The 25,682-nt window shown below is 42.2% G+C and overlaps 1 protein-coding gene across 1 annotated transcript in view; it reads right to left on the bottom strand.

Annotated features, from left to right (window-relative positions):
- nlk2 (nemo-like kinase, type 2) overlaps window positions 1-25,682 on the bottom strand; it is a 60,412-nt gene that overhangs the window by 31,309 nt on the left and 3,421 nt on the right. The window contains exons 2-4 of the mRNA XM_063492363.1: window positions 17,224-17,353; window positions 17,046-17,101; window positions 11,721-11,827 (exon numbers count right to left, since the gene is read on the bottom strand). Of these exons, the coding sequence (XP_063348433.1) occupies window positions 11,721-11,827; window positions 17,046-17,101; window positions 17,224-17,353 (293 nt within the window). The remainder of the gene's footprint in view (window positions 1-11,720; window positions 11,828-17,045; window positions 17,102-17,223; window positions 17,354-25,682) is intronic.

Raw genomic sequence — 25,682 nt, 5'->3', positions numbered from 1 at the left:
TGTGAACAGACAACATGTGGTCAAATGAACTCTCCATGCATTTGAAACAAGCCATCCCTTAAGGTGCAAACAGGAAAAAAAAAAAAACATTAAAAAATTGCTACAATATTACGAGTGACAAAATCTACAGATTGGTACATCCCAAAAACCAAAGAAAGCACTGGTGAACTCAGCAAGCAAAAAGTATCGGACGTCCACGGAAGACAACAGTGATGGATGATCGCAGAATCATTTCCATGGTGAAGAGAAACCCCTTCACAACAACCAAAAAAGTGAACAACACTAAAGGAGATAGGAGTATCCAGGTCTACTGTAAAGAGAAGACTGCATGAAAGAAAATGCAGAGGGTTCACTCCAAGGTGCAAGCCATTTATTAGCCTCAAGAATAGAAAGGTTAGATTGGACTTTGCTATAAACAACACCCAAAATAAAAAAGCTAAAAAAAAACAACAAAGCAGCCAGACAAAACCTGTCAAAAGTTTTAGAACACCCTAATTTTTCTATTTTTTTTAATTGAAAATTATGCCGCTTAATGTGTCATTGCACTCTGAAATAAAAGCATAGTACAAATAAGCAGTTGGAGTAAAAAAAAGAATGAATTTATAGACCAAAATGTGTTCTAAACTTTTGACTCATCTAATTAGCCACCTTTGGGGAGCTGCAAAATGCTGTGGTAGCCGTTTTGTTTCAGGGTGCCTCTCACTCTGTACAGGTCACCGACCCTGGATTCAGCAAAACAGCGCCAGATCATCACATCTCCCCCCTCCATGTTTGACAGTTGATGCTACACACTGTGGAACCATCCTTTTGCCTACTCAATGGTGTGCAAAGATCGTGCGTTTCGATTCGTCAATACCTTCTTTCATTCTTCAGTAATCCAATGGCGGTGTTTCATGGCCCAAGCAAGCCTCTTTGTCTTATTCTGACATCTTAGCAACGGCTTTCTTGCCTCAACTCGTCCTGTCAAACCTGCAGCTCGAAGTCTTCTCTTCATGGTTGAAACTGAGACTTGCTTACTACGACCACTTTTAAGCTGTGCTTGAACCTGTTGTCCTATGAACCACCAGTCTTGCAAGCTTTTAACTCTCAAAAACTTGTCCAGTGATCCAGTTGTGGCTTTGGGGCTGCCAGACCTCTTCCTGTCAGAATTGCCCCAGTTTCCGAGTGCCTTTTGAAGGAAACTGTACTCACTGACGCCTTGACTTTCTGTGCACTTTCTGTGTAGGAAAGACCTACATTTTTAACTGTTATGATGTTCTCTCTTCCATTGTTAATTGCCTTTTTCGCAACATTTTTGTAGCAACACACTACTTTCTGAAGTACAATACTGCTCAACTGATGGTCACAAGGGAATGGTACCACAGTGTGTTCCAACACTGCTTTTAAGCAGACAGAGGGGTTGCACGTAATGTAAAAAAGCTGGAAAACATGTAGGAATTAGTAGCACCAGCTTTCAAGGCTCGATCAACCTCCACTGCTACAGAACACCTCTAAATTGTGAACCCATTTTGTGTTCCCTGAAAAAGGCCTTTTTGTATAATTCTATATTTCTATAATTCTACAACTGAAGTGTACATTACTTTTCAGTTTTGGGTAACCTTACCTGTAAAAAAACAAAAAAAAAAAAACTCTTTTAGTTTACCACTTCCCTTTTGACATTTCAAGCTATTCATTGGACTTAAACGACTTGAATTGCAATAAATAACTGGGGTGTTCTAAAACTTTTGAGATATATATATATACACACACATATATATATATGTATATATACATATATATATATACATATATATATATATATATATATATATATATATATGCATATATCACACTATATATATATATCACACTTCATGGAACAAATTTAAAATATTAGACAAAATAACACAAGTAAACACAAAATGCAGTTTCTACATGAAGGTGTTTATTGAGGGGGAAAAAGGCCCTGTGTGAACCAGTGATGCCCCATAAAACCTAATAACTGGTTGGGCCACCCTTAGTAGTAACAACCACAATCAGGCATTTATGATAAGTGTCAATGAGTCTTTTACAGTGCTGTGGAGGAATTTTGGCCCACTCATCTTTGCAGAATTGTTGTAACTGAGCCACATCGGAGGGTATTCAAGCATGAAGTGCCTTTTTAAGGTCATTCCTCAGCATTTCAATCAGATTCAGGTCAAGACTTTGACTAGGCCACTCTTCATTTTGTTTTTCTTAAGCTATTCGGAGGTGAACTTGCTGATGTGTTTTGGATCATTGTCCCACTGCATAACCCAAGTCCACTTCAGCCTGAGGTCATGAATAGATAGCTGGACATTCTCCTTCAGTTTGTTTTGGTACACAGCAGAATTCATGGTTTATTTACTGCAGCAGGTTTTCCAGGTGCTAAGGCAGAAAACAGCCCCAGGCCATTATACTATGACCAACACATTTTACTGTTGCTATGAAGTTCTTTTTCTAAAATGCTGTGTTCTTTTATTACAGATGTAATGGGACTCAAAATGTTCAACTTTTACTTTGTCAGTCCACAGAGTAATTTCCCAAAAGTCTTGGGGATCAATAAGATGTTTTTTGGCAAATAAAAGACGAGCATTTGTCTTGTTTTTGGGCAGCAGTGGTTTTCTCCTTGAACTCTCCCAATTCCATTTTGCCCAGGCTTTTTTTTGCTGAATCATGAACTCTGACCTTAGTTGAGACATGTAAAGCCTGTGGTTTTTTTATTGTTGTTCAATAAAAAACCGCAGTTGTTGTGGCCTGGACCTCGTCAATGTGCTCTTGGACTAATTTTGGTAGGCCAGTCGCTCCTGGGAAACTTTGCCACCGTTCCAAGTTTTCTCCATTTGGTATAATGGCTCTCACTAGGGTATACTGGAGTCCCATAGCCTTAGAAATGGCTTTGTAACCCTTTCCAGACGTCAGTAACTTTGTACCTCAGGTGTTTCGTTAGATCATGGCACAATGTGTTACTTTTTGAAATGTTTTAGCCTTCTTCACTTTGTCAGACATGTTCTATGTAAGTGATTTCTTCATTCTTCATTCAATCAGACCTGAGTGTACTTTGTGAAGCTGAGCTCAGCTTTCCAAAACGTGGTGTGGTGGGGGTGTGGTCTTTGGCCTGCTGCAGAGAAGGGGTGACGCAGTGAGCTCACAGGGCGGCACGGAGGCGGGGAGGGAACAGGTGCACGGGACTGTTTAATGAGGGAGACCTGTCTTATGTCTTTGGCAGTGAGAAGAAGAGGACACACACACTGGGAGCGACGGAGTGACTGCGTCCGAGGCTGGTGGCAGAAACCGCAGGAGAAGAGACATTGTTTTGAATAAAGCACAATTATAAGCACAACCCAGAAGTGTCTGTATGTGGGTCCTGTGTCACAGTGGTTAATAACAGTTATTTAATGATTTAACAAGAGGGGCAATTATTTAAAAAGAAAAAAAGAAAAAAAAAGGACCAGGTAGGTTTGAATAACTTTTCTCCCTTAATCAATGAAATCATCATTTAAAAACTGCATTTTGTATTACCCTGGGTTATGTTTGTCTAATATTAACATTTGTTTGATGATCTGAAACATGTAAGTGTGACAAATATGCAAAACCCTAGGAAATCAGGAAGGGGGCAAACACTTTTTCACCAACTGTGCATATATATTCGTACACGTACGTGTGCCTCCACTCCTTTTTATAGTGGTGCCATACCTAACCAGGCATGGTAGAGCCAAAGTCTCTGCAGCCAACCCAGCTGCTGGCACAGTTGTTGTCGGAGGCAGCCGAGACACTTGCGTCAGTATGCTTGCTAAGAGGTGGTACAGGTGTTCGATATTGCTAACCCTCAAACACCTTTCCCCGGTCCAGAAGGGATAGTGCCGCTACAACTAAAATATAACAGAGTCAAAGTCGGGATTAGCTCTCGCCTAACGCATCCCTTAACTGGGAAGACAGATTGGCCAGGGTTTAATAATCTGTTGGGACAGTGTGTGGAGATACGTTCACCACTGATAGGGGTGTGTAGTGTCTGCAATGCGCTCAGTGGTGACGCTGGGTGTCCGTCGCCGACTCTGGGGAGGATGAGACAGCGGGGGCTTCTCAGGAGGCCCCACTGGCTCCAATAGTTCACTCCAAGAGAGATTTTCTACTAGAGCAATATTGTGATGACACTCTACGGTCAGCATTTGACCAAATGATGAAAACTGTCAAGGACATGACCCTGACATAACGCTGATCTACTTGCATTTTGTGTTTATTAGAGACTAAATGTATCAAATGAGTCGTGACACTCACACAGAAGAAGAACACACCCAGTTGCTGGTGCCAAAAAGCCAGCTCAGAACTTCAAGGTGGGGCATATGAGATATGGAAAAACTGAGGCGAATAGTGCTCTGATTTTATTGGCCGGGGGGGACGTGTGCCGATGGTGTGTGTCCTGCCCTGAGTGTCAGCTGGTGAACCAGTTGGCCATTTCAAAAGCACTGTTGCATAGTTTTTTGGATTCACAAAATCTTGAATGGTTTTTGAAACATAATTTCTTTTTGAAACTGAAATTTCTGGTTGACACCCACCACTGCTGACCAACACACACTGAAGCATGCTGAATTGGTTCATCTCCTACCAAAGCTAGCCTGGGTAGCTTTGTTTTTACCCTGTCTGTCAGATGTTTGCTGCCCTCAAGCTATGGTCATTGCCTACCAGCATACTTACAGTTACAAAAGGATATCTGGCGACTGAAGCAGGAACTTATGAAAGATGAGCTTCACAGATTTCATCTGTGGCCACCACACAAGCAAAGCACTGGCTTCCCTATGCATCTCCTGCTGTGCCGACATCGACAGGTGCAACGCCACCCAGTGCTCTGTCTCGGGAGCTCACTGTGATGCCACATTCCCCTGGTCTGGTTCTGCCACCACTGGAGGACAGCCAGTCATCTCAGCCAATCTCCTGGCTCTGGCTGATGAGATGTAGCATGTCCTTGGGGCAAAGCCAAAGTCTGAAGTCTGCTTCACACACTGCAAGTCGCAGCCGTGGGTCCTGGTAAAGGGCTGCAGCTGACAGACGCCTGGTCTGTCTACACCCAGAGGTTATTCAGCTGGTGAACAAATTTTACCCACTGGAAAATGTGCAGGACCCGGCAGCGCCCTGGGTTTCCTTGCCACTACTCCTCCAGGCTGCCTGGCTCCAGCGCAGACACCTAGATGTCTCCCTCGTCTAGAATTCAGGCATCAGCGTTTTTCACTGCCAGGTGCTGCTGATGCTGCTCCTGCTGCCCCCACAGCTGCATCTCAGAGCCCACATGTGGTCATGCCCCCAAGCTACCCATCACCACCTCCTCAAGGCCGCGTCTACCTAAAGTGATCGTTGTTGGCACCTTTATGGTTCAACACTTGGCGATCATATCTTTTGCTATCCCAAGAGCCGGTATGAAGGATATTACTCCAACCTCTCTTCAGCCGTTGAAACTCACCACAGCGTCTCTTCAATGTCGGCACTAATGACTTGAAACAACGTCAGTCAGAGACCCTCAAACAAGACTTTATGCACCTTGTGGAAAGTCTGCAGAACACCAGAAAGCAATCCATTATCTCTGGTCCGCTGCTGCCCCCCTGTTATGGTGACGTAAAGTTCAACAGTCTGGGTCAGCTACACATTGAACTTTTTAAACAAGATCACCTTCATCCAGAACCATTGAGGTTCAAGTACTGAATTAATCCTTCACTCATGTAGGACCCCTAAAGCATGAGGGAAAATCTCGCTATCTGCGACTCCGTCACTAGAACTGATATTTTCTTGCCATCACTACTAAAAAAGCATTTCACTACTAAACTGCATAACCACTTGATTATAACCATTGATTATAACGCATAAATTAAAAAAAAAAGTCTTTGCCAATATTTGTACAACCAGACTCAGTAATCTAATTACTATGCGCTTTAAGCCTCTTCCTCTTAGCCTGTCTCTCCTGCAATTATTACCCCCTTTAACAGTACATCCTTATCTAACAAATCATTCCTACAATTTTGTCATCCCTTAAAAATTAGACATTTTCAAACCAGGCAACTGTTGCCTGTTACCCCTCAAAACTTTGTCCACCAAGTTACAAGTTCTTGAATCCCCTGAGGTGCTCAGGCTGTGGTGGGGGGAATACCACCATTTAGATAATTATAAGAATTATCTATATTATGTGCAGTTTAATCCTGGTTATTTTAATTCCTTTGAATTACTATCTTATAAAATTCGATGTGAATATCCAGGTTGCTATATTGTAATCTATCGACCTCCAAATCCTGCAATAATTTCTTGAATTAATGAATTCTCTAATCTCCTCTCATCTGTTACTGTTAATTTAGATAAAATCAATTTGGTGGGTGACTTTAATTTACATATTGATGATCCCTCTAACTGCACTGTGACAGAATTTCTTAACATTGCAAAGGCATTTAATTTAGTGTAACATGTTACCGGCCCACACATAATGGTGGCCACACACCGGATTTAGTTTTTACTCTCGGCTTATCACTAGGGGTGGGTTTTGATTATCGATTTATCGATTAAAATCGATTCTAGCTTGCATAACGTGATATCGATTCATTAAAATCCTGAATCGATTTTTAAATATAAATTTATTTTGCCCGAAACACCAGAATCTCAGGTTAAACCTCACAAAATTTCAACAACCACCAAACGGCTAAAACAGTAAATGAGAGCAGGTACACAGATTCTGCACAAAGACGTAAACACAAAGTGCGGAGATGTGGCTTTCTCACCCAACGGCACGGACACGGTCAGGCCTGAAAGCCAACAGCTCACTGATTCTGATCCGTCAGCAGGTCCGCGCTTTGTGTTTACGCCCCTTTTGCACTAGATTCAGGACCTGCAGGTTTTTATCTCTCTCCAAACAATATTGACTGAACCAGCAACAAGAGAAGATCCAAACTACACTTCACATTTCGCATCACATAAACATCGTCATGAATGCCTTCTTAGTTTGCTGTTTTGCTTCCACCACGATAAAAATCACACTTCAAGCAGAGCTCGCGGTCTCTCTCTCTCTCTGTACTTCAAGAACAGGTTCCCATCAAAAGATCTTTTTTCTGCATTATTCGCTTGCTTATTACGCGCAAGTCTACTGTCATTTACGGTGCTGTCGGCCGCTGTTTCTTTTCCCTTTTAATTACTCCCGAAAAGAAAGCCTCATTTCTGCTGTTCAATAGGCTACTGAACAAATTTAAACTTTTTAAAATTATGCAAAATTGCAAAACGCTTAGCTGTGTCTTTAATAAAACCTCTGTAACTTTGCCCTGCTTCACTTCAGCAGCACCAGGTAATGTTCATATGTTGATTAATGACTTTCTTTCATTTTTGATCTACTGCAGAACATTTTTAAGGTTATCTGCTATAAAATCCCAGGCCAGGAAAGTCGCCTTCATGTTTTTCTGTGTTTTATCCTCAGTGACACAAAGGCATCTGCTGTGATGCTTACACTTTTGATAAAGTCTTGCAAGTGTCAGCTTACTTTTTATAGATATAAAAATATGGAAATGTACTGATACGTGATCAAAATTATAATATTTCTGACTGAGGCAAAATTTCCCCGATTAAAATAGAATCAAATCGAATCGTGGATTGAATCGATTCGGGACCTTGTGAATCGGAATCGAATCGATTCGATTCTAGAAACCCAGCCCTACTGATCACAAGCATGTAATCTTAGACACAGTTCTGCATCTAGTGTTGTCTTCCCAGAGAAAAACTGCTCATATTCGGAAGATGCAACTGCTATCATCATCACCCATCCATCCATCCATCCATCTTCTTCCACTTTATCCGGGGCCAGGTCACGGGGGCAGCAGCTTAAGCAGAGAAGCCCAGACCTCCCTCTCCCCAGCCACCTCCTCTAGCTTATCCGGGGGAACACCAAGGCGTTCCCAGGCCAGCCGAGAGCTATAATCCCTCCAGCGTGTCCTGGGTCTACCCCAGGGCCTCCTCCCTATCATCATCACCCCGACCCAAAATTACATACCAAGCCCCAAAAATATGACTGAAGGTGCATTGAGTGCGAGAGCAGCTGACCTGAGAGATAGGACCATGGCAAACCTGGAAACCTTGACCCTTGATGGCCAATTACCAAGACTATATGAAAGACCCTCTGAAGGTCTACTAGAAGATGTGAATGCAGCATTACAGAAAATCCCTAAAATGGCCATTACCAAAACGAATCAGCAGATCTACACCACGACAACAGTGATCACTTTTTTTGTTTGGCTATAAGATGAACAGCCACAAGGATCACCATCCTCTATGGAGAAGGAGACTAGGGGCGAAGACCAATGTAGTGCAGAGGGAAGTTAGCAAAACTATTGGAGCTGCAGAAAGGTGTTATGACTCGATGCCCCACACATGGATCCTGGAATGCCTAGAACTATACAATATCAGGAATTCAATGGGGATGTGGCGAACAACACTAGAGGCCAACCCACGGAACATGTCAACATCAGGTGCAGGATCTACCAAGGAGATGATCTGTCCCAACTGCTGTTCTACATAGGCAAGACCCCTTAGTGAGATCATTGACAAGACCTACAAGCGACAGACACTGACTACGGAACTGAGCAATCATCAGCCACCTGCTCCAAATGAATGACATCAAGCTGCATCCCAGGAGTAAACAAGACAAAGGGGGTGTCCAAATTCATCCGCTGCATCCTCCTGAGGCCGCATTTGTAGACCGATTACCTCACAGCAACGCGCCGAAGGCTGTCCAAATTCGTAGACTCCTCCGAATGCAGCCGACAAACGCGTCCTCCTTTTCCCCGAATTTGAAGGATGGGTCGGGTGTATCCTTTGTGGCCCACCATATCCCAGAATTCATAGCGTGGCCCAGCCAATTTCAGTTTCTAATAATGGCGGCTGCTACTAAGTTTTAATATTACTCTTATTACTCTTTCTGGGTCACAAATTAAACTTTTAAGATATTTTCAGGCAAGAATGTAGCTGTGTAAACTCCAAATATCTGCTGGGTTTATCAAGACATCACATATTTGCAAAAGTGCTCTGACGTTTTCGGAGACGTCTGTTACCCAGCAGCTTGATAGCTAGCCTGGGCGATAACAGCGAACTCCCCGCACAACCCACCCGCGGTCTTTCGCTAAACAGGTTAAACATGATATATAAGTCACTTAGAAAACTTAAAAATGTTATTGTTTGGCTTTTTCAGTGTTTTATTTGTTCGTGAGTAAATCGGTTTGGCTGAGATTAAAGTTATAGTTTTCACACAGCTAAATAAACACCAAACAGAGAACTGATTAAACAGAAGTGTGAGATGATCGAGAATTTACGCCAGTGTCCTGTTATATTTTAGACAGAAAGGAGCAGACGGCCGAGTTTATTAAACTCCACCGAGACAGCTGGTGATGCAAAACTAAAGGCTAGACCGTCCAATTTCACAGCCGCTCACTTCTGGCCTAGCCGGCCTTTGGAGGACCCAGCCCACGTAGACCGCGAAGGCCGGGTCCTCAGGAGGATGCAGCCTATGAATTTGGACACCCCTATAGATTCACTGATTCATACCAGTAGGATCTACAGCAACGACATTCCAATGCCGTTAGGACTGGGAAAAGTGTAGTCAGATAGTTCTGACTACTATCCCCTTCTTTGTTACAGAGAGAATTGTACTACCAGGAGGCAACATTGCAGACATCAAGGACAGCTACAAGTACCTAATCCCACAGGCAAATGGGAGCCATGAAGAGGCCGCTAGCAAATCTGCAACCACCAAATACCTGCAGAAAGTAAAGCAAGTCCTGAGGAGTCAGCAGAATGGGAAGAACAAGATCCGGGGCAATTAACACCAATGTCCTGCCTGTGATCAGATACCCTGTTGGGAAAATAAGATGGCCAAAGGAGGAGATAGAAGCCAAGGAAAAAGACAAAAGAAAGTTTCTTACCATGCATGGAGCGTTTTACTCCGAGTCCAGGACCCTGAGACTGTATGCTAAGTGGAAAGAAGGAGGCTGAGGCCTAGTGAATGTCACAACCACTATCCAGGATAAAACAACAAAGATCAAAAGATCGAAAGTCAGGAAGATGGGCAAAACTGCTCATGTGCTTAAGAAATACCTGAGCCAACAGAAATCCGAGAAAGAAAAGGAAAAATCATCATGGAGGTACACTAGTACTAGGCTGCTAATGTACCAAGGGCAGATCAGATTTCTGGATGAAAAAGCTGGTCTGAAAGACAGCAGAGAGGCACTAATAATGGCAGCATAGGAATAAGCTAAGATCCTTAGGGACTTCCAGGTACAGAGAGACAAACTGGTGATGGGTAACCAGACACCCTAGCGGTGTACAAGCAGATTAATACAGCCGTAGTGATAGATATAGCTACGCTGAGTGATAGCAACATCAGGAAAAAGGAACACGAGAAGCTCAAGAAGTACCAAGGGCTGAGAGATGACCCTGAGAAGATGTGGAAGGTGAAGTGAATAGCTGTCCCTGTGGTAATCTGAGCACTCGGTGTAGTGACACCCAAGTTGGATGAGTGGCTCTAGGTCATATTTTTCAGATCTCAGAAACAACACCTGAGACATCTGTCCAGAAGAGCACAGTCCTCGGAACAGGAAAGATACTGTGAAGTATATACGTGCATGCTCAAATATATACATACACTCAAACCTTTTAATACGTTCCACTGAAGGTTCTAAAATGTCTTAACTTTAACAGTCAAGGCATACCAACTTGTTCCTCTATATTGTATGTGGATTAGAGAAAATCAAAAATAAAGTCAAACTTGTGCACCCAGTTTTCTTTTTTTTTTAATTCAAAAAAGATGTATAGTGCATATTCACTTCACCCTGCAAAAAACACAAAAGATGTTTACAGAAATCAGTATCAGAATTATCCATCCTCATGAGTGCATGTAAACATTTGACCACAACTGTCAAATTTAAAATGAGCTAATATTTTTTTTTAAATTGTACATTTTCTGCAGTTTTGCATGTGATATTTTCCGTGTTCCGTTGTGAATAAAATATAAATTTATAAGGTTTGTGAGTCATTGCATTTTACACAGCATCTCAACTTTTTTGGAAATAGGTTTGTAGCTTTTATTGCAGTTTTTAAACAGATGGTAAATGTACTTTTTTCCTCAACTGTGAAATATTAATGTGAATATCCCCAGTACTCATTCTTAAGCTATGAGACCCAAAAAAGCTATAAAAATGGTAAACCCACCCCTATGTAATTTGAGTGCCTTAAACTCTTTAGGGTGTAAAGGTTTTCCTTTTATTATGGAATTTCCTAGTGTAAACCCAATCCTCAAACTCAAAAAGTCTTTACCAACAAATCCTACTCACAAATTTATCACCAAGTGAAATGTAGACCACCTCTATATTTCATGAAATAACAAGGCCAAACTGTTTCCATTCATGACTAGACTTTGATAATTTTTTCAGCCATGTAAAAACAGCTATAACGGTTAAAAATACAATATAAAGATTTCCCATATAAAAATCTTAAATTAAAACTGAAGGTCACTGAATTAGTCACATTTCATTAATAATTTAGTTTTCAAATCTGTTGTAGTCAAGAGATGCAGAATTCTGAAGAGTCCTGTATTATTGTTCAACCTTGAGTATATCTGTACAACTTCATCAGTACCAACGCTTGAGACCATTCTATGGGCTGAACTTGGATAAATGTAACCATAGAGATATCTGAAAGAAAAGAAGACCTACCTCGCAGAATCTGATAAAGAAAAACTTTGGCATGGTCTGAGCTCAGAGGCTGCGGTGATACAATGATCTTATGGAGGTCACTTTGCATCAGTTCAGTTACTACATAGCTGATCAAGAGGAATTAAGGTTAAAAGAAAAACAAATATGTGCAAGAACATAAACAGTAAATCTCAATGAGAACCTGAGAAAGACAGTATAGTTATAATAAAGATGCGCTTTATTTTCTAAGATAGAGTTTAGGCATCAGCATCACTGCATTGTTTTCTTACCTTTCCAGTTATCTTATGTTAATCACTAGCAGCATTCTAGAAATGAAAATGTAAACTGGCATCTTCTTTCACATAAAGTATGGGTATTTGGAATGAAAAAGCATTACACAACAGATCATTGCAGAGTGTAAATACCTGCAGTTACCAAAACTTGTTAAAATTCACTAAACTTAATTCACACTTTTGTTTTCTGCGTAGCCTTAAGGCCTTACCATATTTCCATCTTGGGCAGATGGGCAAAAAGAATTCCCATGAATTCCAGAAATCAGAATAACCACAAAAAAAAAAAAATTATTTAAAGGGGGTTACCACAGGTATTTTGATTTAGTAGATTTTTACGCTGGATACCTTTCCTGGTGCAAGTCTCCTAGGAATTGTTTCTCCTCCTAATTTCAAACGTACAAGTTGATTGATGATGACGTATCCTGTAACACGGCTTTACAGGGTCTTTTAACGTTAGGGAACATGTTAACGGCCCCACACATACAGGGTCAGACACTGGTTTAAATATAAATAAGATGCAGAAAATTATTATGAAGACAGAGATGCTTAAGAAGTACTGCAAGCTGCCCATAACTCAGGACTTAGAACCTGCCAAACAAAGACTCACGGCTTTGGCCTGCTGCTGGCAAGGTATACTATCTCTTCAAGGTGCATTTGAAGTGGCATACCAGAGAGCTAGAAGCCAGGAGAATAAACCAGCTGTACTCCACTTCATGGAGTACAGCTGGTTTACTCCACTCCATCCAAGGTGTATTCTCAGTAGCAGGGTAGCAATATGAGAACAGCCCCACTGAGGCTGGAGACAGAGTAACTCTGAAAATGCATATGGGAGAAAGACACAACCCATATCAACAATCCTCAGAGGCTGGTGGAGCCAAGAGTAGACTACAGCACCCCCCAATGAACAACATCCAGTAACAGTGGCAGACGTCATAGAAAGGGCCTCTGAGCGTCTGGCAACATAAATGAAGCAGCTGCAAATGGGTGAAATGCACTCAGAATGGCTAACTGAAGCCTGGACAATCCTGATGCCCAAGCATCCCCAGAAGGCACCGGTCTAGTACAACTATCGGCCAATAACCTGCCTCGGTACAACATGGAAGCAACTGTCAGGCATCATAGCGGCTAAGATGAACAGGCACATAGTTCAATATATGAGTGGGGCACAGAATGGAACTGGCAGGAACATCAGAGGGGTAAAACAACAGCTACTGGTAGATGGAGCAGTCACTCAAGATTGTGACTGAACAATCTGTGCACCTCCTGGACTCCTTACAAGAAAGCCTATGATTCAATGCCCTACACATGGATCCTGGAATGCCTAGAAATATATAAGATCAACAAAACCCTAAGAACGTTCATCAAGAAGTGGCAAACAACACAAAAGCACAAGAGATGATCTGTCACCACTGCTGTTCTACATAGGCCTGAAACCCCTCCGTGCGATATTTGACAAGACTGGCTATGGATACTGATTAAGAAATTGAGCGATCATCAGCCACCTGCTCCACATGGATGACCTCAAGCTGCATGCCAGGAGTGAACAAGACATCGATTCACTGATCCATACCACTAGGATCTGCAGCAACGACAATCCAGTGTCATTAGGACTGGAGAAGTGTAGTCAGTGAAACAAAATGTAACAAAGAAAGGGATAGTAGTCAAAACTGAGGGGATTGTACTACCAGGAGGCAACATTGCAGACATCAAGGACAGCTACAAGTACTTAATCCCACAGGCAAATGGGAGCCATTAAGGGGTCGCTACAAAATCTGCAACCTCCAAGTACCTGCAGAAAGTAAGACAAGTCCTGAGGAGTCAGCAGAATGGCAAGAACAAGATCCTGCCTTTGATCAGATACCCCCATTGGGAAAATAAGATAGCCAAAGAAAGAGATAGAAGCCAAGAGCAAAGGCAAAAGAAAGCTCCTTACCATGCATGGAGCATTTTACCCCAAGTCCAGCACCCTGAGACTATATGCTAAGCGTAAGGAAGGAGGCTGAGGCTTAGTCAGAACCACTATCCAGGATGAAACAAAGATCCATGAATCAGGAAGATGGGCAAAACTGCTCATGTGAGTCAGTATCTGAGACAACAGAAACCCGAAAAAGAAGAGGAGCAAGAAGTGGGACCATCAAAGAAGGACAGGCCCCTGTACAGCATGTACCACTGTAAAATAGAAAAAGTGGCTGATATCAAGTAACATCAATGCCTTGACAAAGCTGGACTGAAAGACAACACAGAGGCACTAATAATGGTAGCATAGGAATAAGCTTTGAGCACAAGATCCACAGTGTTGGTGCTCTACCACACCAGGCAAGACACTAGGTGCAGGCAGCGCAAAGAGACAATCCAGCACATAACAGCATGGTACAAGATGCTAGTACGCAGGGCATATATGCTGACATAGTATACAGGAATATCTGTGCTTAGTATGGCCTGGAAGTCCCAAAGTCCAAATGGAATATGCCCCTGAGATTGGTTGAGAATGGGCAAGCTAAGATCCTGTGTGACTTTATGTGCCCGTTCGTCTTAGCCACTATGAGGACCAGCACTTTACATCTTGTGCTGAGGCTGGTTATTGACCAGTAGTTAGACAGGACCAGTCCGTTCTGGGGATCCTTGAGATTCAGGACTGTCAGACCTTCAATTAGCCATTCTAGGTGTGTCCCATTATTAGCAGCTGGTTCATTTGTGCTGTTAACAGCTTATGGTGTACAGTTAGCTTCTTTAGCCTGTAGGCACTAATCATGTCAGGGCCCGGTGCAGTCCGACTAGTCATGATTTTTCTTTGCTCTTTTTCTGTAAGTGCTTTCTAACACTCAAACACTTTCATACTCCTATGAGAGCAACTTGCGGTTAGTATCTTGCCCAAAATAATTTGGCAGGCAGACTGGAGCAGATGAGAATCGAACCACCACCCTTCCAGTTAATATGCTCTTCCACTGCTGCTGTCTGCTCTTAGCTCCACTAGCCACTGAGCATTGCTGTTATGGATTGCATCCTCCTCTCATATGCTTTTCCAGTATTGCTGCTTTTCCAGACTTGGTCGGGCTTTCCCCCTGCCACTGAGAATGCACCTTGGATGGTTTAGTGGAGTACAGCTGATTTTATCTCTCTGGTATACCTCTTCAAGCGGCTTTCGAAGGCTGAGAGTCGTTACTTGGCATCTCAGTGACCACTGTGATTGTGATTCCCCTCTCGCCCTCTGGACGGTCATTATCCTTCAAACTCAGGTCTTCTACCAGAGGCCTGGGAGCTTCAGAGTCCTCTACAGTTCCTTGCTGTTCCTAGGACTGCGCTATTGTAGACAGAGATCATGGATGTTGTTCCTGTGATGTGCTGGAGCCTCCCGCCCAGTGTGGGGGGGTCACTGCAATGAGTGCTCCAGTTACCACTGGGACCACTGTTTCCTTCACATCTTCTCAAGTCCTTCCCTCAACTTTTAGTACTTTGAGCTTCTCGTGTTCCCTGTTCCTGATGTTACCATTATTTGGTATAGCTACATCTATCACTATGGCCATCTTCTTCTGCTTTTCCACCACTACTATATCTGGTTAGTTAACCATCACCAGTTTGTCTGTCCATACCTGGCATAAAGGTTGAGGTCATCCATGCAGCGGAGGTACCTGGTGACTGGTGGATTGTGTAGTTGGTATCCATAGCCAGTTTTGTCAGTGATCTCACTGAGGGGCTTCAAGCCTATACAGAACAGCAATAGGGACAGAGCATCTCCTTTGTAAAGCCCGCACTTAATGTTGACTTGTGCCACTGGCTTGAAGTTGGCCTCTAGTGTTTGTCACATCCCCATTGAATTCCTGACGAAGGCTCTTATGGCCCTGTTGATTTTATATAGTTTTAAGCATTCCGTGACTCATTTGTCGGGCGTTGAGTTATAGGCTTTCTTGTAAAATATCCAACTGTGGGGATCAGGACTGACTGGGCTTTAGTTAGCCAATCCACATATCTCATCTACTAGCAGCTGGTCCATTAGTGCTGTCAGATGCTCAGGGAGTGCAGTCAGCTTCTTCAGCCAGTAGGTGTGAATCATGTCAGGACCAGGTGCTGTTCATATCTACATACCGGAGACCCTTTCCTGTGATGACTACCGGACCCTGTTCAGGGAGATTGCTGTGGTCGGCTTTAAGATTCACTATCAACTGAGCCTTATTGTTATGGGTTGCATCCTTCTCCCATATGCTCTTCCAGTCTTGCTCCGTCTCCACTCTTGGTGGGCCTGTTCTCACATTGTTACACTGCCACTTGGATGGTTCAGTACAGTACAGCTGGTTTATTCTCCTGCCTTCTGTTTCTCTGGTATACCTCTACTTGGCAGTTTCCAAGACAGCTTGCTGTACTTCTTAGGCACCCCTTTCTAGTCACCTTCTCCACGGAGAGCAATGCTCCTTGTAACTGTTCATTTTATAGCCAGGCAGCTCAGTGATCACTGCAGCTGTGGTGTAGATCAGCTGATTCAGTGATGGTTGCAGTAGTGCTACATTCACATCTTCTACTAGACCTACAGAGGGTGTATCACGTAGTCTTGGCAAACGGCCATGGAGGGTCCAGGTTTCCAGTTTAGCCATGATGCTATCTATCAGGCCAGCACTCAATACACCCTCAGTCATACTTTGTTTTATTTAATGGTAAATGGACTGGTTCTTATAGAGCACTTCTCTACTATGAGCAATCAAAGTGCTTTTTATAACTTTTCACAACTTGTCTCGTTCACCCATTTACATTTTTTTTCTTCGCTCTTTTTCTGCAAGTGCTTTCTAACACTCACACGCATTCATACTCTTATGGGTGCATCACAGAGCAATTTGGGGTTAGTATCTTGCCCAAAATAATTTGGCAGGCAGACAGGGATCGAAACACCAACCTTCCGGTTAGTAAGTGACCTGCCCTACCTGAGCTACAGCCACCCCAAATGTGACCTAAAGAAAATTTCTTATGAAATTCTCCGCAATTTCATACACTTGATTTTAAAATGTAATTCCTATAGGCCCTGCATCTTGTTATAATCTTTGAATAAATCAATAGCAAAGGATACATTTCTTCAAAGTAGTCAATGTGTGGAGGTTGTAGTATATCCAGCGCAGAGAGCACCTGAGAACAGAGGTAAAGCTGTGGTCTGTTTTCAGGCTGAATGCAATAATGCAGGCAAACACACTTCTTTTTCCTTTCTAGAGGAAACTATATGCTCCATTTTGACGTTGTCATGTACTTACATTCTCATGTTTGAAGAAGCACAGCATCTTCAGCTCACGAAATACCCTCTTACAAGAAACAAGGTTTTGGAAGACATTAGGCATCTTTTTGAGAGCAACTCGCTTTCCGTCTCTGGGGTCTGTCACTGACCTGGGTGAATATGAAAAAGAAATTCACAAAAATTATAACATTGGATGAAAAGTTAGATAAATAGATCAGCAGAACAAATCATGTCATGGATTGGAGTAAGTTATAAAAATATTTCAGTATTTTTTCATCACATTTTTGAGATTTGGTTTGTTTTTGTTTTTTAAAGGACTATTTCCCACGACCAACTTTAAGCATCACTATTATCAAACCTCAAAAAGTGCATTTTGTGTATACATGCAAGGGTTATATCATCTGAGACAAGTGGCTGGTCAAAACAAGTTACACTTTATGAAAGGCGTCCTTTTAATCTAAATTTACGACCACCATCTTCCACTCGTAATTTCTGCAGTCAAACTAACTTTTTAATGTAGTTTTTTTTTTTTTTTTTTTAAAACAACAAAGAATTAATGGGCAGCACGGTTGCACAGTGATTAGCACTGCTGCCTCACAGCAAGAAGGTCCTGAGTTTGATTCCACCACCTGCCTGAGGACTTTGCATGTTCTCCCTATGCTGGTGTAGGCTATCTCTATGTGGGTGTGAATGTGAATGGTTGTCTGTCTCTATGTGTTAGTCCTGCGACAGACTGGCAACCTGTACAGTGTATCCTGCCTATCACCCTATGGTAGTTGGGTTGGGCTCCAGACCCGGGGCACTGACAAGGATAAGCGGGAGAGAATGGATGGATGGAACAAAGAATGACGCTGATGTGAAAGGAGTGGCCAGAGAAGAGATTAGGAGAAATTCCAGACAACGAGAGAACTTGGCAAAAGTGTGAAAGAAACCATGATATGTTGGGATGTGGCCAGATTCGGTGATGAAGAGATGGTCTGAAGGTAAGGCGTGCTGGGATTTTCTAAGGTAGAGGAAATGGGTCAGCAAGTCAAAGGGGCTTAAAGGCAAGATTATTTTGAATTAAAATATCAAAAGGGGGCTGCCCAGTTAGTTGGTTTTGCTCTGAGGAGAAGATGAGCCAGTCTTCAAAGACTGGGTGGAAGTCGCTTAAGCAGGGATGACAATCTCCTTGAAGAAGAGGTCAATTCTGAATAGCACAGGAACCCGAAGAAGGCGAGCAGGAACATTGCTTCAAGCATGCATGCCAGGAAGTAGCCACTGTACTGTGAGCATGGAAATGCAACAATATAAAAGATCCGAATTTAGGGGCAAGCAGTGCAGGGTTAAAATGGGAGCCTGATGTTAGAGACCTTTGATGAGAACAGAAGAACAGCAGAACTTTGAAGGCACTTGTGATATTGGCTTTTGAAAGACATGCACCTCTGCATTTTAACAAGGGAAATGGCATGGTTCACTGTTGAGCATTTAAGAGAAAAATCGGGGAATGAGGCTATTTATGCTCGGAATAAGACTACCTTGAGTTGCAGACAAATCTATGATGATGTGCTTTTTCCCTGAATGCTCAGTGATGCTCAGTGGGCTGATACAAAAAAGGGGGAAAGGCGTTATAAGGAAGTGTCCAATTATGAAACCCTCCCAGACTTCTTTGGTGAGCAGGTTGTCAACGGCATCTGGGTCTTTGAGAGCTGACTAGAGATTTTTACAGGTACAAGAGACTGATGGCTGGGTGACAACTTTTACTAAAAAGTTGACAAAATCTGGGTTAGGGTGATTTACTAAGGCTTCTTTTAATGCTAGTCATTTCTTGCGGTGGTTGTGGGGGCATGCTGGGTGGGAATGGCCGCCGCCACAAGAAGGAAGGAGAAGGAGTGGAGATAGTGGCACTGAGACATGAGGCAAAAGGAATCGCTGTAATTGTTGCAAATAGTGCGGCCACCTAGCTGCATAATGGGTCTGTCCTTGTGTACCATGTGGCAAAGGCATGCAAGGAAGAGATGCTGTAGGTTTAGAAATTTCTGGTGTGGAGGCTGAAGCCAACCAGGTAAGAGCAGATGTACCGTTTATGGGCTGTGAAGTATTTTGGACTGGAATAATACAGGCGGAAGTAGGAGAATGAAGAACGGGCAGCAAAGATGCGACAGTAGAGTTCCTGGTCAAGACTGCCCCACGATGACTAATGATTAAGCTGTGCAGGCAAGCAGCTGCTTGAGAAGCAAACTGAATGTGGTACTGGTAAAAGCCGGTCCCACCAAATCGCAGACCAAGATTGAGTATGATAGTCAAGTGGGTATCAAGCTCTTGTCTTCAGGAGGGAAAAGCGGTGCAGAAGACATTTCTATTTAGTGAAAACGCATAACGGAACTTGAGAGGAGTGAGCTCTTTTGGCCAAGATGGCGCAACACCACACATGATGACCATCGTGGCTGTCGATCAACCTGGGGGGAGCGGGCTGGTTGAGTGGTGGAAGAATGAGCTCTGCTCGGTCTATACATTTAGTAGCAATGATTTGTTGCCGAAGGTGAGTGGATACTGGGGAAGGTTTTGGAGCTGGTGGGCTAGGAGGAGAAATTGCTGAGGCCAGCAAAAACTGAGCAATATTAGAGTGGAAGAGAAAAGAAGGGGCCTGGGCTATAAAACTTGGCCATGTGCTGCTTGGAGCTGCTCCGACAAGGAGGAAGAAAAGGTTCTGGGTTAGAAGCATGAATAGTTGAATACCCAGTTGCATGAATGTTAGCTAAAGTATTGTAAAGAGAAGCCGAGGTGAGAGGAACTGGCAACCCGATGCCAGGAAGGTTTGCTGCAGTGATTAACAAAGAAAGGATGAATGACTGAGAAACTGGCAACCCGGTGCCATGAAGATTTGCTGAGGTGAGTTGCAAAGGAGGGATGGAAGACCGCAGAACTGGCAACCCAGTGCCGAGCGCGGAGAAGCACTAAATAGGAGGAACAGCTGAAGAGAGAGCTGGTATTTCCCTTCCGGGAACATGCGAAATGGTGGCTGGATGTGGCTTTTGCTGGCTGATGGGTGGGAGTGCAAGGTGCAGGAAAGCTTCACTGTTGGAGGCGTTGTCTTCATTTATGCCCAAAAGTGGATTATTTATGTTTGTTGTATGGATGTTGGAGCATTGAGAAGTTAAAAAGAATTGTAATAAGCTTTGTCTTCTTGTCAGACCAGTGAAATTGAATACCTCTCTCTTTTAAAACTTATTTAAGACAGGCTACAGTCCAGTCTGAAATCTGGGGGGAGGATGTCTTCGGGAGACCCTTCTGGGGTGTGGAAACAGCCGCATATCTTCGGAGTTAGGCTTTGTGATGGATCAGATTTTCGGGAAGCTCTACAGGGCTGGAGCCCCATCTTAGAGTGATAAAGAGTGGAGCTGCGCCGTGAAGTTTTCTGGTGGTTGATCTTCCTCTAATCGAAGTTGGGAGGTTATGATTTCACAGGGATAGCAAGCGACCGGAGTTGCTGTATTGCTAAATGGAGCGGAGAGAGGAATTCTGAGGTTTGGATATAGTAGACCGGATTGCCAAGTGGCAAGAATGACTACTGGAAGGTTCCCTATACAGCCAGCGGTGATCAGTCTCTCTGTGGTGGCTCCACTATGACATTTAGAAATGGGAGTTTGGGATTCCTGGACTGCTTGAAAGATATCTGATAAAGAAGGACTGAGATCTTAGTCTGATGGGGTGAGGGACAAGAAATTCATGATGACCAGCTGAACAGGTGAGTAGGATCTATGCTCTTAGAAACGCTTTTAGAGTTGTTTGACATCGTAGAATGTTCGCATGAAAATGAGAACAGCAGGTATTAGTGAAGGGGGCATATATATACACTGAAGACTAAAAGGGGCGTGAATGAGGAGTGAGTGAAATTCAGATAAAATATCTCCGCTTATTAAAAAAGCATATAATTTAGTTGACACTCAATCCTTAGTTGTGCTGCAATAAACCTAGGCTCCTGGGGGACTTCCCATGATGCACTGATTGCTTCTATTTCACTCACTGTTTGGTTACACACTTCTCTGCATTTAATCATTAGTTATCATTAATCTCTGGCTCTCTTCCATAGCATATCTTTGTCCTGTCTCCCTTCCTATAGCACCAACCGGTCATGGTAGATGGCTGCCCCTGACTCAGCCTGGTTCTGCCAGAGGTTTCTTCAGGTTAAAACTGAATTTAACTGAAATTGAGGAATAATAATAATAATAAAAATAATAATAATGGATTGCATTTATATAGCGCTTTTCGAGACCCTCAAAGCACTTTACAATTCCACTATTCATTCACTCTCACACACTGGTGGAGGCAAGCTATAGTATTGTAGTACTGTAGCCACAGCTGCCCTGAGGCAGACTGACAGAAGCGAGGCTGCCATATCGCACCATCGGCCCCTCTGGCCATCACCAGTAGGCGGTAGATGAAGTGTCTTGCCCAAGGACACAACGACCAAGACAGACAGAGCTGGGGATCGAACCGGTAACCTTCCGGTTGCAAGATGAGCTTCCCAACCCCCTGAACCACGGTCTCCCCGCAAATGAAATCATTCACAGTCTAACAGTATGAATATATCGCACTGCTAAAAAACAAAACAAAAAGAACAAAACAGTTATGAGCCATAAATATGAACCAGCACATGGGACGCTGCACCAACCGATTTCTTTCTAGACTTTAGTACAGTGAGTACAAAAGAGGCATGTGTTCTTATGCCAAAAGGAATCATCTCAAGCCGATGAGACAATGAAGAAAAAAAAATAGAGCATCCATTAAAACTGACACTTCTGTGATCCAGTCATGTCCGCATGCTCAACTTGCAAGGACTTTGACAAACTTATCCATCATAGATATTACACTATTGCAGACAGCGCCAGGGAGAGACGACTGTCTGGGTAAAACCTTTCCCTTGGTGGATTGGGCCATTGCACTACCTCCCCCTACTCACTCATTTTGATGGAAGAGGAGACAAAGAGTGGCAATAACACTGTATGGGCTATGGCTATTCAACCTTTGCTAATAAGGATCAGTGGAGGAGGCAGCCCACACTTCTTTCAGCAGTGCACAGAGTACACACATACACACATACACACACAATGCCTCAAGACTATTGTGTGCAGATAAGTTTTAGTATAATGACTTTTGCTACACTTAAGTCTAGCTACCAACAGTCCATCAGTAATCCAGTAAAACCGATCCAGAAACAGACTTTTAGAAATAATGATTTCCAAAAACACACTTTCTGTAATTTATTGCATTACCATTTTTCAGAAGCACCACTTATAACATTCACACATAACTCCTTTAAATATTTCTAACGTTGTTGTCTTTGCCAGCAGCTGTTATACATTTAAATTGTGCATTTAGCATTCATTAGCCATTCATTGTGGTGCCACTTGACTCTCCATAACATAACTAAGTATATAATGGAATGGCTGTAGCTCAGGATGTAGAGCAGAGCATCTAGTAATCGAAAGATTTGTGTTGCGATCCCTGGCTACTCCAGTCTGCATGCCAAATACCCTTGGGCAAGATACTAACCCCAAGTTGCTCTCTAGTCCATATACCATTTAACTGAGTTTGTGTCGAAAATTATTATTATCAGAATAATCAGATTTTTTTTTCTTAGCAGAGGTAGCCTAAATCAAAGTACTGCAATGCACAGCATGCCTAACATTCATAGTTACTTATGATTGGCTAGGGAAGTAGCTCTAAATTTCTTTTAAATTGTTAGTGCAATTGCTCCTATTTCAATCAGAAAAACCCTCTCGATTTAAGCAAACTCAGAACTTCCAATATGCTTACTCACTGACTTCACCTCTGGTCAGTTTAACAAAAATATATTGTTTTTCTATTTGCTACTATTGTTATTTTTATATAATTTTTATATAATGCAAGTACGCCATTTTCGTATGGAGTACTTGCATTAAAGAAAACTGTTGAGTATGACATTGCTGGAAATAGTGTTATAAAAAATGTACATAAATTTACATTTACTGCACAATATGAACTACTGCATTATTTGAATGTTAACTTCAAGGGGTAGTGGTGAGCACACACACACACTCACTAAAAATACTCACTCCATCTTCACACTCAGATTTTCAGATGCAGTACTCCAAGTCTTTTCATTCCTACATTTTCTAAAGTCACTACAGCAGACACGCAAAGTCAGGGGTCCTGTGACTCAGGAGGTATAGCAGGTCACAGCAAGGTTGGTGGTTCGATCCCTGTCTGCTCCAGTCCATGTGGCCAAATATCTAACTGCTCTATGATGCATCCATCGGAGTATGAATGTGGGTAAAGTTAGAAAGCATTTACGTTGAAAAAGCATAGAAAAAAGTGCTTGAGTGAATGGGTGAATGAGGTAAGTTGTGTAAAGCCCTTTGAGTTCTCAGAGTAGAAAAGCGCTATATATATATAAACCAGTCTATTTACCAAAGAGACACCTGGTGTGTGTGTGAGAAAGGTGCACCCCTAAAAAAACAAAAAACAAAACAAAACCCCTAAGTATCTATGATGATGTACCAGTTGATCAATCTTGGATATGAAGAAAGATTAATGGCTTAACGAGCTATTTTGAGCCTAAAGTCAGAGTTCTCAATGTCTTGAAAGTGGCTCTCTTTTTACCTAGCTAGATCACCATGTTAACTTATGAACACGCAACCTGATTCAGATCAGGTTATCTTTAGAGTATGGGTTTTTCTCCTGAAAATGCACAGTATTACAAATGCCTTTATGTACTGTATGCTAAACAGTGCATATAGATTCTATGCTGAAGTAAGGCATTTTAGTTTTACAACCTAATTTGTGTTGCATTTAAATGTGCATTTATTGACCTAGTGATGTAGAATAAATGTTTTTATGCTTCGTCCTGATGTGCTGCTAGAACTTTTTTTAACACTGTTGAAAAGCAGCCATTAGTATACATATTAGAAAATTTGTTATTGCATTTGTAGGTTATTTTTCACAAATAATACCCATTCAATAAATAAAATTAGTTTCTCTTATATCTTGCAAGAAATTGGAGCGATTTAAGCTTGTCCTTGTTTAAGTCATTTGAGAATTTCAGAGGCTCGCACACTGGTTAGCCTTATATGTTTAAATTAATCCAGTTTCAAAAGTTTAATGAGCGGCACTGCGAACCCACTGTTCCTAGTCTGTCCTGTCTTTGTTTGTTTTGGAGTTTTTCCATATTCTTCCTGTGCCTGCATGGTTTTCATTTGGTTAACCCGATTTCATCCCGAAGTCTGAAAATATACATATTGAATAAAGCACTACATAAATGTATGGTTAAATGTAGCTGTGGCTGACATGGGGTGTTTTTTTCTTTTAAATATCTTGTTTCCCACGACGTAAGAAGTATCTAATTTACTCTTTTTTGCTGCTTTTGAGCAGTACTGACAAAATAAAAGTTGCAGCTTAGCATCTTAAATCAGCCATGGAAAGTCATTTTCCCAGTCGCCGTTTTACTTTTACTTTTCCTTTGTTGTCAGACATACCTTCAGCATGGGCTGTGGTCTTTCGTTGTCTTTTAAAGGTTTAAAATAAAGCTCAATATTTTTTTTGCATGAAAATACGCTTCCATATTCCATTATATTCTCTGAGTCACCTGCGTATACCTTCTACCAGTGGACTGGTGGCAAACACAATGGAACTGTAGAAATTGTTGTAGAATTTAGGGCTAATTGATACGAAAACAATTTGTTATCTCAACAGACTACAATTATGCTGTATTGTTGTGACGTAGCATGGCTTCTCAAAAAAAATTAAAAAAAATAAAGTGGCTTGCAAAGCTCTTGCACGAGTGCTATGTATGCAAAATAATTTATCGCACGGACACTTTTTTTCATCGCAGCCCTGGCCTACAGCACTTTGAGTGGTCTCTTCAGCACTGCAGCCAGGGCTGACAAAAAGTCAGAGCACTGTTTAGCCAACCATTCCTTTAGTGTTAACTAGTAATGACTTCATGAATATCGCGCACAAATAAAATTTTAACCATTAGAGAAAAAAATATTCATAATCATCTCACAGATGTAACATCTACAGCTACTTTCAGTACCATTGATATTTATTTAGAGTCTTTAACTCAAATTGATCTTTCTGAGTTGAGCAGGTAATTACTTCCTCCAAACCATCAAAGTGTCTTTTAGACCCTATTCATACAAGACTGTTCAAAGAAGTCCTACCAATAATTAATGCTTCAGTCTTAACTATGTGACCCAATGTCTGGACAGCCATTTAAATCAGCTGTGTTGGATCAAGGACACATCTAAAACCTGCAGGACACCGGCCCTCAAGGCCTGGAGTTCGACACCTGTGTCTTAATTCTTATTCTGCAGTATGAGACTCCAACATCTAAGGCAGGGGTGGGGGAACTCCAGGCCTCCAGGGCCAGTGTCCTGCAAGTTTTAGATATCACCCTGGGCCAACACACCTGAATAAAATGATTAGTTCATTAGCCATTTAATTCAGCCAATTCTG

Source organism: Pelmatolapia mariae, linkage group LG14 (assembly GCF_036321145.2).
Source record: "Pelmatolapia mariae isolate MD_Pm_ZW linkage group LG14, Pm_UMD_F_2, whole genome shotgun sequence".
Lineage (NCBI taxonomy): Eukaryota > Metazoa > Chordata > Actinopteri > Cichliformes > Cichlidae > Pelmatolapia > Pelmatolapia mariae.
The sequence above is the reverse complement of the archived record's forward strand: the minus strand, read 5'-3'. Positions and strand labels throughout refer to the sequence as shown.